The sequence below is a fragment of the Plodia interpunctella genome, chromosome 14 (genome assembly GCF_027563975.2).
Source record: "Plodia interpunctella isolate USDA-ARS_2022_Savannah chromosome 14, ilPloInte3.2, whole genome shotgun sequence".
NCBI lineage: Eukaryota > Metazoa > Arthropoda > Insecta > Lepidoptera > Pyralidae > Plodia > Plodia interpunctella.
In genome coordinates, this window is record NC_071307.1 from 9,582,249 (window position 1) to 9,600,515 (window position 18,267).

At 35.1% G+C, this 18,267-nt stretch overlaps 2 protein-coding genes across 4 annotated transcripts in view; one reads left to right on the forward strand and one right to left on the reverse strand.

Moving 5' to 3' along the window:
• The window catches only part of dgo (diego), a 112,147-nt gene that overhangs the window by 42,201 nt on the left and 51,679 nt on the right, over positions 1 to 18,267 (reverse strand). The window lies entirely within an intron of this gene.
• On the forward strand, positions 1,586 to 17,981 carry LOC128675635 (uncharacterized). The gene is made up of 12 exons (XM_053755158.1): positions 1,586 to 1,699; positions 7,999 to 8,140; positions 8,563 to 8,671; positions 8,915 to 9,078; positions 9,506 to 9,583; positions 11,833 to 11,915; positions 12,856 to 12,981; positions 13,817 to 13,991; positions 15,007 to 15,128; positions 15,575 to 15,729; positions 16,186 to 16,264; positions 16,724 to 17,981. The coding sequence occupies exons 1-12, from the start codon at positions 1,586 to 1,588 to the stop codon at positions 16,865 to 16,867; spliced, it is 1,491 nt and encodes a 496-aa protein (XP_053611133.1). The 3' UTR covers positions 16,868 to 17,981.

Genomic DNA, 18,267 nt, shown 5'->3' on the forward strand with positions numbered 1-18,267 from the left:
ACAAATAAACTTGTTTTATTCAAATTCATTCGTTTAGACTTTAAATGATTTTAAACGGACAACGTAGTGAACTTATCAGACTTTAATAAAGAGCTATGTAATTGAATAGGGAGTACAACTTTTTAATTAAACATCTAGGCATGACGTTGTGTGAAAAGAGCTTTATTAAGCGTTCCTCGGTTATATAAAGTCCGTGAGACAGGCCTTCTTAATTAATATTTCATAAAGCCACGTCTATTACTGTCTATGGTTCTTTAACATGACGCCTAGATTCTAGATTGCCGCCATAAATAAACCTGGGCATAGACTAATTAATATTTTATAGAACCATGAAGAGTCTATGCTATAGAGATGAGTAGATTGGGGATTTAAGCGTATACGAATTATGGTATTATAATAAAGAACTAGGTACATATAATAGGGACATTAATCCTGAAGTTTATTTAATAGAATGTACTTATTTTAGTTAAAAAAAAAAAACAATCTTTAAAATCATTGAACATGAAAATTCTCTTATGAATTTTTAGTCCCATTGTGATAAAAACATTTCAATCGCAAAAAAACAATTATTTAGATATTTTTTTTAATGAGATTAAAAGTAATTCGTTAGCGATTTTTCAGAATGTTAATTTTTTGAATAAATATGCATAGATTTAATACCTATTAATATTGTAAAAATAAAAAAATATCCACCATTAAAGAGATTAAATAAAATACAAAATACATTGAACACGATAAAACAAAAGGTCAACCCATCGAGCAATGTTAAAACAGTCTCTAACTTACACATATAGATTTAAAAATTTGAATGTTACATTGCAGTGATAATTTTTTTATTATGTGCACATATAAGTACATATAAGTACTCATTGTATCGATGACAATAAGTAGAATGCCATCAAAACCAAACGGTCCCATCATCAGAGTCATGCAAACACATGACGTGCGACAAAAACCGGCGTATGACAGACAATATGTTGGAAAAAACTTCATTAAAATTCTAAGGCTGACGCGGAAATGTACGCGAAGGAATGCGACGACAAAAACAATGCATTTATTATAAGTTATTTTGCGATATATGTGTACTGATCTCAGTAACGAGATCAAAATCTATCCATCCACGGAAATTTTTTAATCACAAGTTTCATGACTGATGCAACTGAGTTAGTTTCTAGAGAAATCTATCTATTTTGTGTTCTTTCATATTACTTAGCTGATCAGCTGACAATAGTGACAATAGTATTCCGTGTACCGTTCATGGTGTAAAAATTTATAGAGGACAAAACGGGACGATTTAGATAAGTTTCAGCGTGGTTGGCAACAAAAGGCTCAAGACCTTTGGATGAAGGGAGGCCTTTGCCCATAATACAGGCTTTAAAAAATAACCTGGATTATTTGAAGAGTCTATATAATAATAAAGCTTTATTTCAAGACCAAGTCTCATAAATTGTTAATAACTATTGATTATTATCTTATCCTAAGTGTTAGTAAACATAAATTAAAATACAAACTGTGCTTTAGGGGTATGTAGCCGTGGCAGTGTGACAAGTGTGGGCAGTCGAACCTGGCCGCTATCATCGAAAGTATGCTGTTGGAGCTGGCCTCAGTCCGGCGCAGCAGCGCGCAGGCGCTCTTGCGCATTGTCGTGTTAAAGCAGTCTATGCGCGCTTCTGCTAACATCCCTGATGCGCTGCAGAAAGTGGGCAGCCCCATCAGCACCCGATACGCATTATTATACTGGACGCGGAGGGCTCCATACGCTTTCTTAGTGTAATCTCTCCAGAGACTGCAAGCGTATATTGTCTTGCAATATGCTCTGAACAATGACACCTTCACCCCCCCTTAAAAACATGGCTTCTTCGCCATCTCGCCTCATCATCCTCATCTCCATACTTTTTGATCTTCATCTGGCTCGATCGTAAATTTGTACAATCAAGTACAAGTACATTACATTTTCGGTACTATCACGCTTATACTTCTTCATAGACGTATTCCTCATGGCTGAGGGTCGTGGTCATTACGTGGAGTGAAACACACACAACAATTTTCTTGCCATTATTGATGGAGTGGTTTGCCATTGCCTTCTCCATTTCACACACAAGTTAATAAGAATCAATCAATGTGCAGGTTTCCTCACGATGTTTTCCTTCACCGGAAGCAAGTGGTGGTCGATGAAAACTACTATATATAAATCAGATTTGTATACTGGCACGAGTAGGATTCGAACCTGGGACCTTTTGATCCACAGGCGGGCGTCTTAACCATTACATCACCACCGCTTTTTATACGATTTCTTATAAATCATCAATCATTATGATTGATGATTTTGAATGATTTTGATGAAAACCACGCCATTTTAGGTCGTCTGTCCCTACAACTTGACAATTTCAAACAAACTTAAAAACACGCGAGTTGACTGGAAGAGATCCCTTCATAGGATAAGTTCGCCGTTGCTTTTAAGTTACTTTTTGACTTCTGTCCATTTTGTATTTCAATTGCGCAATAAAGTTATTTCAAACAAACAAAACACGCCTTTAACTTTACAATATTAGTTTTGATGATATATATCATTCATAAACCTTACACAACGTTACGAAATTGTTTATAGCCATCTATATTCGTAAACATGTCAGTTCGGAGCCGCGAGTCGTAAGACACGAGAGAAATCGGGCGTAAAAACTAGTTCGGCGTAACGCGGGCCGTAGGCGTGGGCGCCGGATACATAAACTTGCGCGTCTGTCTACTAAAGTTAACATTTGTTTGAAAATATTTTTAGATAATTTTTATCATATTGTTGATAAATCTTTCAGGTCGTGCCTCTTTTCTTCCTTTTTAGTAAAAAAATATTCCCATTTTAACTTCGTGATTCCTTGACATTTATAGATTGTTAGTGTGTTTGTTTATTTCATGTATAAATACTGTAAAATATAAAAGTAAATATTAATAAAATAAAAATTTCTTTTTATTAAAATGTTATTATTTTTTGAGTCACATAACAATACTTTTCTGTTAAAAGTTATCAGTATCCTCCTAATTCGTGCTAATCTGTTACAGTAAGAGATGAAAAATCTTCTAATAAAATATAATTATAAATTAATTTCATTGTAATATACTAATATACATTAATAAATTCATTATTTAAAAGTCTAACAAATATTTGTCAACGAAAATATGAAAAGTAACGCGTTCAAATCGTTTGTATGGAGATGAAAATTTTCCAAAAATAAGATTTTTTTTAATAGTAATTTAGGCACACAACAGTTAGAACATTTTTTTAATAGTAATTCTAAACTAATAAACAGAAATACTGAACATAATAACAATTGCATTTTACGTAAAGTTTAAACAAAATGGTTACCTATGTAACGAATTCAATTTTCTTTTTTTTTTAGATCATGTTAGGTCAATTCCAGAATTCACGTTAGATTCCAGATTCTTTTCAAGTCATTAAATAAAATAAATATAAATATATTTAGGACAAATCACACAGATTGAGCTAGCCCCAAAGTAAGTTCGAGACTTGTGTTATGGGATACTAACTCAACGATACTATATTTTATAACAAATACATATATAGATAAACATCCAAGACCCGGGCCAATCAGAAAAAGATCATTTTCCATCATGACCCGACCGGGGATCGAACCCGGGACCTCTTGGTTCAGTGGCAAGAACCTTACCACTGCGCCACCGAGGTTTACATTAATATTTCTAAACTAGTTAAAAAGCGTGATGACGTGAACAAAACCATATAAATCAGTTATTTTGATTGAAAATGCTCGGCTCTAATAAAAACAATTGACACGAATACGTGGTTGGTATTCGTGTTAATTGTTTTTTGTCCTAATTCTAAAAACAAAAGGGCTCCATTCAGCGTCCTCATTGATTGCGACTGGAGTGTGTTCGCCGGAAGCTCGATATTGTGCCGAAAGCTGCGTTAATGAATAAAGCTCACCGCACGTGCTTCCGGCTGCGAGCTTCGTGCTTTATGATCACGGTTTTGGAAAAAAATAATAATCAAATATCACATAAACTTAGATAAAGTCACACATATTGAAGTAACCTGGTAACCCTTACATTCATAACCTTACATATTATAAAACAAAGTATGTCCGCTTCTGTCTGTCTGTTCGCGATAAACTAAAAAATACTGCACTAATTTTCACCAATAGATGGTGTGATTTCTGAGGAAGGTTTATTCATGTATAATTAGACCTGAGTGAAGCCAGGACGGGATAAATTGAGTTATCTTTATGTCTGCATGTGTTACGGCTAAACCATTAGATCGATTTTGATGAGATTTGATATACGTATAGTTGAAGATCTTGCTTTCTTTTTTCAGTAATCAATTACCAAGGAACTGTTCGATTCTGTAAGAGACGTCAAAAGACTCACGTAGGATTCCGCGCGGATAAAACTTTAACTGAAAAACTCGAGCTGTTTGATAAAAATCCCTTTTTTTTTGTTGGGCATAAACGGTACTTAAAAAAGAGAAACATGCCACAGTCTAATATGCCTCACGCGTAAAGTAAATAACCTAAAATCAAGTGTTTGTTCTCAAATTAACCTCAATGTCCCGTTGGCATTTGAGGCCTCCTACGCAAAATATATAGAGCACAGGATGTAAACTGTAACCGAAATATATAGACGGACTGGACTGCAGTTATTATAAATATATATAAGTTGTGTTAGTTGTTTACATCCTGTACTCTATATATTTTGTATCGGAGGTTAATTGTAAGGTTAATGTAATATTTTTTATTTTGTAACAAGCCTATTTGACAGCTGGGCAAATTATTTTTTGGATGCTATAGAAAATAATTCTCTTTAGCAGGTGGGGGCGGCCGGTTTTAAAATCAAAGCCAAAATTTCATGCACAGGGTACCAACATTTTCTCTTTGCTGTCAACGCTGCACTTTTTTATAATTTTTCTTTACGATTACAATTTTTTTCGCAGTACCTAAATCTTTTTTCCCGTTTTCATATTTTGTCCTCTTTAAAATATCTACATGTTATTTATCTGTGTTCTCGATATTTGGACCTTGGCCAAGGTTTTCTTGCGAAACTCGAACAATGCCAGCCACACATCTGTCGACCTCGGCTCCACTGTGGATTACAAACATACGCACAAAAACATTTATTGCTCTCAATAAATGTTTTTGTGCGCATTTATTATTACAGTGGTGTGAAAATAGGACAAAATTTCATTGTCCATTCTTATTTATCGATATGTTTGAAGCAAAAGATACCTATATTTTGCTTCAAACATATCGATATATAAAATAAAAATAGTATCGAAAGTAAATAAAATTTGTGAGTAAAAAAAAGAAGACAAGTTTATTTGTTAGACAAATTAAAAAATCCCCGAATTTAAATATTTGTTTCGCTACTTGTTAATAACCTCAGCCTTCTTGATGTGCATCTTTGCATCTGTTGCAACGCAACAACACGTTGTTAGACATGAAGAGGAAATAGCTTGCTACAACTTAAACATTTTACTATTTTAAATAAATATCATAATAACAATTGGCAAGCAATATTCAATTCTAATATAAGAAAATCCTCAATTAAACACTGCTACTATTAAACGGCTGAACCGATTTTGATCAAACATATCTAAGAACCACCGCATGTAAATATGATATCAAATAAAAAAAAAAAACACAGGACAGACACAGAAACAAAAGACAGACACACTTAGTGGTCAAATTTATAACACCTCTCTTTTTGCGTCGGGGGTTAAAAATAATTTAAATCATATGGCTATATCCAGCAGGGGACTGTACAGGCTGATGATGACGATATAAATCATAATTAACTCTTATATAATTATACAACCCTTTTTGCCATTTTCAGTTTGGTCCGAAGGTTTAACTAGCAGAGAATGCCTTATTATTAATTAATTAATTAATTAATTAATTAATTAATTAATTAATTAATTAATTAATTAAATAATTAATTAATTAATTAATTAATTAATTAATTAATTAAGCATTAAGTCCACCTATAGTTAACTTTTTAACTACCGCAATAAAGATTAAATACCTAAATAATTTTAACTATTCAAATCAAACGCTAACGATTGATCTATTCACAATTCAAATGTATAAATAAATTATAATGCCGTATATAAAATCGAGAGTATTACAACAAATTCCTATGCAAAATAGCGTCTGGCACTGCGCGTAGGCAAGTTGCGGAGATGTCGATAGCAAATCAATACCAAGCAGTTTGTTGCTGTGTTTTTTTTATTTGTTGGTATTGTAACACCCGTTTCATATTTTAAAAATACTTCAAAACTTCATCAAACATATCGATAAACAAGAATGGACACATTCTTGTTTATCGATATGTTTGAATATAGGTATAAAAATAGTATCGATAATAAATAAAATTTGTGAGTAAGAAAAAACTATTCATTTCGCTACAATTTTTAAACGGCTGAACCGATTTTGATCAAACATATCTAAGAGCCACTGCATATAAATGTACATATATATATAATTTAAATTCAAATTGTTATTATATAATGTTAATTTAAATTCAGATTTTATATATATGTACCCCCTTAGGAATAGAATTTCGCATTATCCTTTCTTAGCGGACGTCTCCTAGTCACAATCTATCTTCCTGCCAAATTTCATCTAAATGGGCTCACTGGTTTTCGAGGTTTCGTGATGAGTGAGTGTTTATCGCTTTTATATACAGAGTTTTAAGTTTAATATAAATTTTATTAACAATTAAAACTAATATTTTTTTGACCACCATGAAATATCGCAATAATTAAAATAATAACTAGAACCAAAATATGATACATATAGATAATTATTACCATTATATGAAAATTAGATAGACGACACTTGCTTCTGGCGAAGGAAAACATCTTGTTGGAACCTGCATATGGGTGGACAGTTTAGTTCACTATGCGACTACTTAATACCAGATAGCGTTAGCTAGTCGTAAAACTCATGTCAGTTGCCTTTAGGTGACTTGAATCAAATCTGACACCAGTGTTAGCAATAACACTCGATATGAATTATTGAATACCTATTTATTTAAATATAATTAAAGTTGTTTCAGATGTTTTCTTAATTAGTTTTAGCGTAGAGGAATTTCACATGAATTGAATCAATTTCCTGATTTAATACTTTTTTTTTTTCAGATACAATTTACCTATATTTAACATGAACAAAGTGAACTATGAACTTCAAATCAAATCAATTTTGACCACGATGAATATTAATATCCGATAAATGTCCAGATGATGTATTTATGACTTAATTGCGTATTTTATGTCACGGGTTGGTTTTATTAATTGGACGCTAGTAATTAAAGACGATTTCCATGCCGAAGCAATTAGCGAAGAGCGAATAATATTATAGTTTTTGGGTTCTGTACCAAAAAGACCTGGGTTCCTGGTTTCACCATCAGGTCATACATATAACAAATAATGCATTGCCATCTAAACTAAACGTGTGTACAAAATTTCAGCTCAATCGGTTGAAGATATCTGCTTCAGAATTTAACTGCAAATGTATGATTTTTATAAAGATCATTTACTGCTGTCCCCGTTTCACACGCAATTCAACAATTTACCTCATAATGTTTTCCAATGATTTGAGATGATGCAGTAAACAAATCAGGTTGCGTGTTATAAGGAGTCTGGAGTCAAATTTACAAACATACTGTGGGACTATCTGGTTGTTTTCTAACGTTATGAGAACCCCTGAATCTATCAGTTAGTGCCCTCGCGTCGGAGAAAACAGATCAGAAATGAAGCTGACGATAGAACTAGGAACTTTGCTAATCGTCGTATTGAAATGTGAGTTTGCAGTTGTATCATTTTGTCTATATGCTCAGTCTGTGACAATGAACAACTGTTCGTATGGGAGTCATTATTCTTGTTGTCTATGTAGGTTTATAAATAAATTTCAATTGTAGTGCTATTGACACCTGATTGAAATGACAACGTGGTCAGAAGAGGCGACATACTGATAATACTTTTTTGTCGCAGTGAAAATATGTTCATCAGTGGACTGGGAGAAGGTGAAATGTTCTGTGGACGCCGATCAGGCAGTTCCAGAAGGAAGGGTTCCAATCGGTCGTTTCCCTTGGCTGGGCGTCGTGCAACATAAGTTTTGTAAGTGTGATTCCATGTCATTCTGTGTCACGCAATAGTTTCGTCAACCTTGTATGATATTAAAACTCTTCATATTTCTTTTCTGTCTTATTCTAATGTCTTTTTAGCCCAGTACGTCAATGGACTGCCCCATACCCCTGTCGCTATCTTTGTCATAATGTATCGACAGCTACATGAAATATACCTTTATGGTGAAGACTTCTTAATAAAAGTTGTTACAAAATTTTAGTTTTTCTATGATGTTGGTGAGTTTGTTTTTATAATTTCATACTTTTTGAAAATTGACTTTCCAACCAATTTTAATGTATCCAGCTGCATTGTTACAGTCTATGAATTGTCATAATGAGAATTGTAAAAAAATATGTAGATCATACATATTTTTTTACAATTCTCTGACCTTGCCAACTACCCTATTCTTGCAGATGTGGGTGGACAGGTCAAGTTCGCGGTGACAGCTGGCGTGCTCGTCCACCCGGCGTACGCCATCGCGTCTGCCGAGGACATAGCTCGCGTGCCCCGGACACATCTCTTGTGGGTATAAACATTCAGTGTAATACATTACAACATTATCCTCTTCAGCTATCGCTCACTCCCCGTTGAGAGATCTTTTCATGTCCTCACATGCGTTTTTTTCAGTCTTGTACACTCTTTATTCTGGTTAGCCATCTTGTCTGTGACTTCACCAACCTTTCAGCCTTCATCCCATCTCCACTGGTGTACCTATAGTGTGCCTTCACGCAGAACTTAAACTTAATGCTGACATTGTTCTGACAGTAACAACACAAAGTTTATCCTGTGGAACAGCGAAAACACGAAGATTGCTCTGGACGTCCAGGACTACCTCCTGCACCCCGAGTACGAGGAGAAGGTGACCTTCGCCACGCTCGCCTTGCTGGAACTCATCACGTACGGTTACACCGGCATTAGCGACTACAAATGTAAGACTTTATCTCTTATCTTTCATGTTCCGGCTTGCGTTGGAGGCTGTGAAGACGTGAATCTCGTTAACAACTTAAAAAATAAACCTTCAATTTTGAAGATTTGGCAGTAATTATGAAAACATGCCGCTTACCGAAAGCTCTCTTTGGCAATGTAATTGTTACCTATCAGCTGATAACGCAATGTATCTTTCGTACAACAACCACGGCAGGATATTCTGTAGTCCTAGGTCGGTACTATGGCGTGCTTCCATACATGGAATTTGCATGCAAACACGGTACAAGTATATCGTAAAACAAAGAATGTCTAAATTCAGTTGAACAAGCGTATTGCGCCAACAATTGGCATGCAAATGTTAAAAGTCAAACATTTCATTAAATTTTCTATTTGTATATGAAAAATAAAGAAGACTTTGCACAATTTCAGCCGTGGTCCTGCCCATCTGTATGCCCGTAACGGGAGCGGGAACATTCGACAAGTTATATTCTGTCAGATACACTGACGGTAAGCTATTGAAAGTGCCATTAATTAAGCATACGTCCACTTCTTTTCTTAGTTTTCGTAACAATTACAAACTTGCGAATAAAAGGACAAATATGATCAGCAACAGTATTACTTTTCGTCACACTAACAAATTGCAAACTCTTGAATAATAGACAGGTATGATAGTAAGCGACGGTGGTGTAATGGTTAAGACGCCCGCCTGTGGATCGAAAGGTCCCAGGTTCAATTATTACTCGTGCCACATGAGTTTATATACCAATCTGACTCATGTATAGTAGTTTTCATAGATCACCACTTGCTTCCGGTGAAGGAAAAACAACGTGAGGTTGCATACATTGACGACCTCGGTGGCGCAGTGGTAAAGTTCTTGCCACTGAACCGAGAGGTCCCGGGTTCGATACCCGGTCGGGTCATGATGGAAAACGATCTTTTTCTGATTGGCCCGGGTCTTGGATGTTTATCTATATATGTATTCGTTATAAAATATAGTACCGTTGAGTTAGCATCCCATAACACAAGTTTCGAACTTACTTTGGGGCTAGCTCAATCTGTGTGGTTTGTCCTAATATATTTATTTATTTATTTATTTATACTTGTTGATTTATTAACTTGTGTGTGAAATGGAGAAGGCAATGGCAAACCACTCCATTAATAATGCCAAGAAAGTTATTACCTGTGTTTCATTCCATGTAATGACCACGACGAGTCAGGCAATGGATGGAAATGGCAAACCACTCCATTAATAATGCCAAGAAAGTTATTACCTGTGTTTCATTCCATGTAATGACCACGACGAGTCATGAGGAATAGGTACGGCCATGAAGAATGATAGTAAGAAAGTGTTGAAGTAACTATATTATATTTTATATTTTTCGTTAAGAAATAAAACACATTATTAAAAGTGTGTTGGTTTTAACGTTTTTGTTCTTAAAGTTCACTTTGAAACTTAGAGCTGGGTGAATTTCACGAGCGTTTGAACGCGGCGTGTTCGACATTGTTTTTTAAATAAAGAATCATTATTTTTTATCATTAACACTGTATCAGTACTTTGCTTATTTATAAAAAAGGAAAATTAAATTGAAAACTGTGTATTATCATTATCTCGGGGCAATCTTCGAATTGAAGTCTTCACTGTGTATGGCACAATTAAATAAACACTAATGAGAGGCGCGGCGGGTTCATAACGCTCGTGAAATTCACCCAGCTACTCTAGTTTCATACTAATAGTACAAACCAGGTACATACATTTGTTTTTCTATACTTCTAAACTACACTAACTTTTCATATTATTCAATAAGTATCTTACATTTTACATACGTATAGTTTGTTTAGAAGTTTAGTTAGTATAGTTATACTAACTAAACTTATGTAAAATGATACTTATTTACTACATATTACATTTATAACATTAATTAGGATTTGTGTATTAATATGTCCTTCTTTCACGAAGCGAATCATTGGAAAATTAGCTCATCTTTAGTACAGAGATATCTCAGTATCGAATCGACTCGCAGTGAGACGCAGCTAACCAATCACAGTGTGCCATTGTGACGCAACGTCAACCACACCGCAATGCGAATGGTTCGTTGCGTTTCAAAATCAAAATCAAAATCAAAATAACTCATTTATTCAGAAATTACGTCTTCACAGGCACTTTTTCACGTCATATTCTAAATTAAATGATGTTTACCAAAGCTACAAACTACTAGCACTTCGGAACGACCACTGCTGAGAAGAAATGCAGAAAGAAACTCATTCAAACAGTGTTGGTCCCTATTATGCCAATGAAGGGCTTACCATTTTTTAAATATAAATTTATGTATAATTTTTTATCAGTAATATAACATGTAAGTACACAATAAAGTAGATGGTCTAAAGGTATACTGAAACATATTATGATTGTGATCAAGTGCTGATGAAAGGAAAATATATATACTGAGCGGCACAGGCTACTTTTTGCCTCGAACATCAGTTAGTTTTCTTCGTCATTGGACTAATTTAATATTGACTAGCTTTTGCCACCGGCTCCGCGTTAATTTCACAAAGGAACAGTTTTCCGGGATGCATGTAAATTGGTTGAGTAATTACAGGATCTTTTCGTGAATCTGTACAGTCGTGTCAACCTAATAGTTACTCAGCGCGGTGGTATTAGATTTTGTAATCAATTCGAGTAGATTTCTTTGCTGTTGCCTGCACTTGTACATTGTAAGTGGTTTATCAAAAGATGCTAAATGGTCATGTGTTTTCAGACGGTGGTGAAATCAATAAGGAAGTGAACAGGATGACATTAGTCCCACATTCGCAATGTGAGGAGTTCTACTACCAGACTGGGGTATTTTTTTGAAATGTAATCCAGGCTTTAATGAAAACGGACGAATAATAATTTATTAGACAAATTAAAAAAACCCCGACTTTCAATATTCATTTCGCAGACATTTGAACAGATTTTCATGAAACATGGCTAAGAACACTCGGGATAAAATTATGTATGACACAAAAAAAAAAACTAAACGAAAATCGGTTCATTCGTTTGGGAGCTACGATCCACAGACATACATATTAAACTTATAACACCCCTCTTTTTGCGTCGGGTGTTAAAAAGGTAGATCATATTATTTATTTTGCACGAAAAACTTAACATGTACAGAAATATATACACTGATGATATAAAAATAATTATTTCAAATGACGAGCTCCGTGGTCATCCTGCCGGACATGCTATACTGGAGGTCCCGGGTTCGATCCCTGGTCAGGTCAACATGGAAAATGAACTTTTTCAGATTTACTTGGGTCTTGGGATGTTTATCTATATATGCATACCTTTAAAATGGTGAAAGAATTTTTGAAATCGCTTTGGTAGTTTCGGAGATTACCCGCCTCAAACATACAAACTCACAAACGCTCACCTTTTTATAATAATAGTATAGATTTATATCTATTTTCTCTAACAGCATAAGAATATGAAAGACTGACAGACGGCAAATATGATAATTTGACGACCTCGGTGGCGCAGTGGTAAGGTTCTAGCCACTGAACCGAGAGGTCCCGGGTTCGATCCCCGGTCGGGTCATGATGGAAAATGATCTTTTTCTGATTGGCCCGGGTCTTGGATGTTTATCTATATATGTATTTGTTATAAAACATAGTATCGTTGAGTTAGTATCCCATAACACAAGTCTCGAACTTACTTTGGGGTTAGCTCAATCTGTGTGATTTGTCCTAATATATTTATTTATTTATTTATTTATTTATTTATTTAAATATTGTTTTAGTTGTCATACGACAAAATGAAGCCTCGCAGGCCTCTGTGCGCGTCGGTGGAGTCTCAGAAACGTGCGTGTGTCTGGGACGCGGGCTCCGTTCTCTTCGCGAGACAATCTTGGGGGCATTGGATGATTGTAAGTTTTATTTATTAATAAATAATAATAAATAAATGAGGACAAACCACACATATTGAGCTAGCCCCAAAGTAAGTTCGAGACTTGTGTTATGGGATACTAACTCAACGATACTATATTTTTATAACAAATACATATATAGATAAACATCCAAGACCCGGGCCAATCAGAAAAAGATCGTTTTCCATCATGACCCGACCGGGGATCGAACCCGGGACCTCTCGGTTCAGTGGCAAGAACTTTACCACTGCGCCACCGAGGTCGTATTCATTTTATTCAGTCGTTTTTTGCGCGAAAGAGTAACAAACATCCATGAATCCCGTACCTGTTTCTGTAAACGAACTATATTATTGATTTGTATATGGGTCAGTTACAAGATCACGCACGTCATGTGTGATTGTCGACGGAAAAGTCGAACTATAATTTCAGTCATAGAAGACGAGTGCGACTCAAAAAACAAAAGACATTCCTATGTACCCAGACCTAATGTTTGCGTGATTGTGGCTAGAAATAATGAGAACAGGTCATAGTTTCGTTTCACATAAAAGTCTTACGAGCTTTTTGTTTGATTGTTTGTATTAAATACACGAAAATATTTTTTTATTTATCAAATTTATCTTACAATTAAAATGTCAAGAGACATTTTCACTAATCCTCGCTTCAGTTTCCGTAACACCAATGCATCATGATCATGAATTAATGGTTTACCCAGGATCGACTTTCAACGATGGATCTCCTCATGGACCTCAACTGACATTATTTTCTGTTACGTGCTGAATGCAAAAATGACATAAAAGCTTGTATCAAAAATGATATTTTGCAAAACATTTTACAGTTAGGGTTCAGCACCCGAGGGGCAGGCTGCGGCGCGCCAGCTCGCTTCGTAAGCATCCACGACTTCATACCCTGGATCGATGACGTGATCACCAAGTTAAGTCCCGACGAAATGGACAAACTGGTCAAGGTCCATTTCCGAAGGGACTCGCCATTCGCCTTCAAAATGTATGCTGGTAAGGACCGTAAAATACTCCTAAGCATGAGGTTTTTACCCCTCTTTCATCACCAGTCTCTCTCTTTCTCTCATTTGAGCGTTTTCCGGTTGCTTCCGCAGCCATAGAGTATAAGAGTCCAGTGTTTTCTTATTCAGTAAAATAAAAATAATATCTTAAAAGCTTATCTTTTGGACAATCCATACTAATTATATTAATGCCAAAGTTTGTGAATATGTATGTGTGTTTATTACTCTTTCACGCAAAATCTACTGGACGGATTGTTATGAAATTTGGTACACAGATAGAATATAACCTGGAATAACACATTGGGTACTTTTTATCCCGATATTCCCACGGGAGCGAAGCCCCAGGGCGCAGTTTATAAAAGTTGTTCGACGTAGTTACGCTTATTGTTTGCGATGATTATTTAGCTGCTCAGTCCTAGACTGTTTGTGTTCCAAGATATATTGCTATATTTCTCGTCTTAATAATAAGAAATACGAGTCACTCACGTGTGATTATCGACGAAACAGTCGACTACAATTTCATTTTTTATAAAAAAAAAACTGCTAAAATTGAAATTGTATTACTAATTATTCAGTTTCTACAAGCTTTTATTTAGTTTCACCATGGAATTAGTAGGTTGTACGAAGTACTTACTAATCCATGAGTTTCACTTGTTCCGATGTTTTGTGTTATCAAATCTTACAAGTTCAACTTCACCTACTTTCGTCTGTTCGACAAAGTTGAAATTATCACGTTCATGACAATGCATTAATATAATATGTATTATCTAAGGCTTGTCTCAGTAATCAATATCACTACACTGTATAATACTAATGTATGCTTAGATCTTTAGAACTACGCAACGTATGATGATGCTGGTTTTTTCAATAGACAGTGTGATTCCTATGGAAGGTTTAAAGGGTATAATTTATTATGGTTTTACCCGAGCGAAGCCAGGACGGGCCGCTAGTTACGCATATTTCTCACTATAGTATTAATTACATGGAATATAACGTATATTTTCCAGGTGACGTAAAGCTACCGAAAGAGTTTGGACAATGCGGAGATAGGAGGCAGCGCGGGACTGTTATCTACAAGGACAGCAGTGAAGTGTTAACAACGAAGGCTTTCTCACAAGGATTTTTTTTCGTAAATAACATTATCATTAAATAGTAAAAATCAAAGACGCCCTGTACGTCTGTCTGTTTATAAGTTTACGTTTTGTATAGCACGCAACGGATTTCAAAGCTGTTTTCACTGTTATTTAGATGATTTATTACCGTAGGCCAGATCACTAGTCTATATCCATACTAATGTTATGAAGAGAAAATATTAAAATTTGTATTTTTGAAATATTGTCTTTATGTTTGTAATGAATCAAGATCTACTGGACAGGCACAGAGACAGACAAAACCTTTAGGTTAGGAGTAATATAAGCTACTAGTTTTGGTTACTCTTGTAACTCAACTTTGAAGCAGATACTTCAGCCGATTGAGCTGAAATTGTGTACGAAATTTCAAGAGGTTGAACTCAACAAACTTACTTTGGCATTTATAATATCAGTTAGGATTGAGATAATAGTAGTATTTTTTCAGATGTCAGTGGCGAATTTAGCTTCCGTGAACTGTATCAATGTGGAGCTGGACACGCTGTCGCGCACGAACGCGGCGGTGTGGGTGGAGCACCAGTGCAGGCGCGACATGACCAACCAAGCCTGGACCCCCAAGTTTAGACAGCCCGATTACAGAAAGTAAAAATATTCTAACGTTTACCAAATAATTAAAGCTTCTAATTCTTGATGCTCGTATCTTTACATCACATAATTCTACATACTGTAACTCTATACGCCATAACTCTACAAACTCTATTTTGATAAATTCTATATACACATTATAACATTTGGCTTCGCCGTTTCGTTGCTCAAAAGTACCAAAAGGCCTACAAACACGTAACGAGTGTGTTATTGCTAACACTGGTGAAAGATTTTACTCAAGTAAATGCATTTGACATGACTTTTATGACTACCTACCGCCATCTAGTGGCAGGTAGTCGCATACACACTAGTGAACTAAACTGTCCACCAGTGTGCAGGTTTCCTCGTGATGTATCGCCTGCCTGTTCGATCACAGGCGGACGGTGTCAACTACTGGGCCATCGCCATTTCATTCTATTTGATAACACTAATGTGTCTCTTTCCATTTTGCAGGCTGGACTGTTTTATGTACTTCAGATCAAAATCTTTCATCGAGTTCCGATTCTTCTTTACATTTAAAGCGACGTTCGAGGTTTTTACATTTGGTTTTTTTATGGGAATTTTGGGAAAGTATTATCTTTTAGGGTTCCGAAGTAAACGAGGGACCTCACAGTTTCGTCATGTATATCCGTCCGTCCGACTAGGAACTAAAGGTATAATTTTGTAGACATATACTTATATATTAATCATTTGGCGACCTTTATAGCCTTATGGTCGTCATGCCGGACTACACTGGAGGCGAGGGTTCAATCCCCGGTCAGGTCAAGATAAAAAATGATATTTTTCAAGTCGACCTGGGTCTTGGATGTTTATCTATATACCTATATGTTACAAAACATACCGTACAGTACCGTAGAGTTAGTATCGCATAACACAAGTCTCAAACTTACTTTGGGGCTAACTTATAGTGTGTTATCTATATCTAGTTGTATTTATTAATTTTGTTTATATTTTTTTTAATATTAGAAATCAAAATAAACCTCATTTACAGGTAACAATTTACGGAAGACTCGAAGCCACCCCCCTCATGCCAAATCCGAACAACGATGTTGAAACGACTATACCCTGGCACCCTACTGAGGGACTGCATAAGTACATGTGGCACCCTGCTAATAAGTGGATGTGGCATCTGTAACTTGACGATATTTGTATATTTTCTTATGTAAAAATTTAATGTAACGAAATTTTTACGTTTTTCATGGTTCCCTATTTTTATACATACAATTTTAAGTCATAATTTAACATGGCATACTTTTACTTATCGTAATAATAGTTACGCACAATATTAATTTAGCATAATGTTTGAGACACAATTTTTTTACGCATACCTACCATAATCATAACAATTTTAAGCATAATATTCTAAAGCATATTGGCGGCTTATGGGTGGCCCAAAGGCCACCCCGCCGCACCCTGACCTACAACAGCTACACTATAGCTTTATGCAAATCAAAATTATGGTAAAATACATTAGCCTAAACTATAATTATGCTTATTGAAAAGGTATGCCAAAAAACAAGTATGTCAAAATATTATTATGTCAAAAATATATATGTCTAACTCGTTAAGCTAAATTAAATTAGGATAAAAAAATTATGCGAAAAAAGGGATCCCGTTTTTCACAAGAGTTTTAAGATTTTGAGTTGTACAATTGGTACATTTGATCCGCATCTTCTTTCGGATGAATATTATAGCTTCAAATGAAAGTAGACGTTTCATCCGTGGACCAATTTTTGAGCAGTCCAATTGTCCCTTAACTCTAAGATTTCACCCGAGACATAGGGTTAGTTACATTGCACGTTTATTGATAGCTCGTTTGAAAGTTGAATGATATAATATAGACAGACAGGTGTAAAAATGTGTACAATAAGAATGTCCGAATGATGATCCGGGCATTCATGACTATAATGAAGCATTTAAATAGTGGTGTTGATGATGCGCTTTGTATTTTGTTATAGTTATATTTTAGCACACAGTTTGTCCTGATTGACCTTTCTCAGCGTCAAGCTTCGACCACGATCGAGATAGTTCGCCGTACATTGCTCAGTGTTAACGTGAGCTTTGTAACGATATATATACGACAATGTAGATTGCAAACAGAAGCTGAAAAGTTAATCGAAACAATAGTCACAATTTTACTTTTGTACTTTTTTAATTTTATACTATTTTACATATTATAAAAGAATATGTCAACTTGACTGGCGTTTTATATAATCCAATCCATACCCTACTAGTATAGTATAGTTTCATAGAACTATATAAAGTTTTATTGGTGATATTGAGATAAATCATGGATTTAGTAAGTACTTCTGTACGGAGTAACTACTAATTCCATGAGATAAATACATTCACAAAAGTACTTTTCAATTTGTGAAAATTGACAGAGACGACAATATAGGTACAGGACATAATTAATTTCCACGCGGATGAAAAAGCAAATCTATGTTTTTCCGAACTACATAAAGTTAAATTCGTCAAAATATGTTGAGTTGCTAAAATTTTGATTCCCGAAATGTTGAAAGTTGAGAAAGAATA

What these genes read in the sequence shown, in the direction of transcription:
- LOC128675635 (XM_053755158.1), top strand. Translation starts at nt 1,586, where the DNA reads ATGCTGTTGGAGCTGGCCTCAGTCCGGCGCAGCAGCGCGCAGGCGCTC. An exon ending in TCCCTGATGCGCTGCAGAAA is followed by an intron (nt 1,700 to 7,998) that starts GTGGGCAGCCCC and finishes ACATACTGATAA; the next exon opens with TACTTTTTTGTCGCAGTGAA. An exon ending in CTTGGGGGCATTGGATGATT is followed by an intron (nt 12,982 to 13,816) that starts GTAAGTTTTATT and finishes AACATTTTACAG; the next exon opens with TTAGGGTTCAGCACCCGAGG.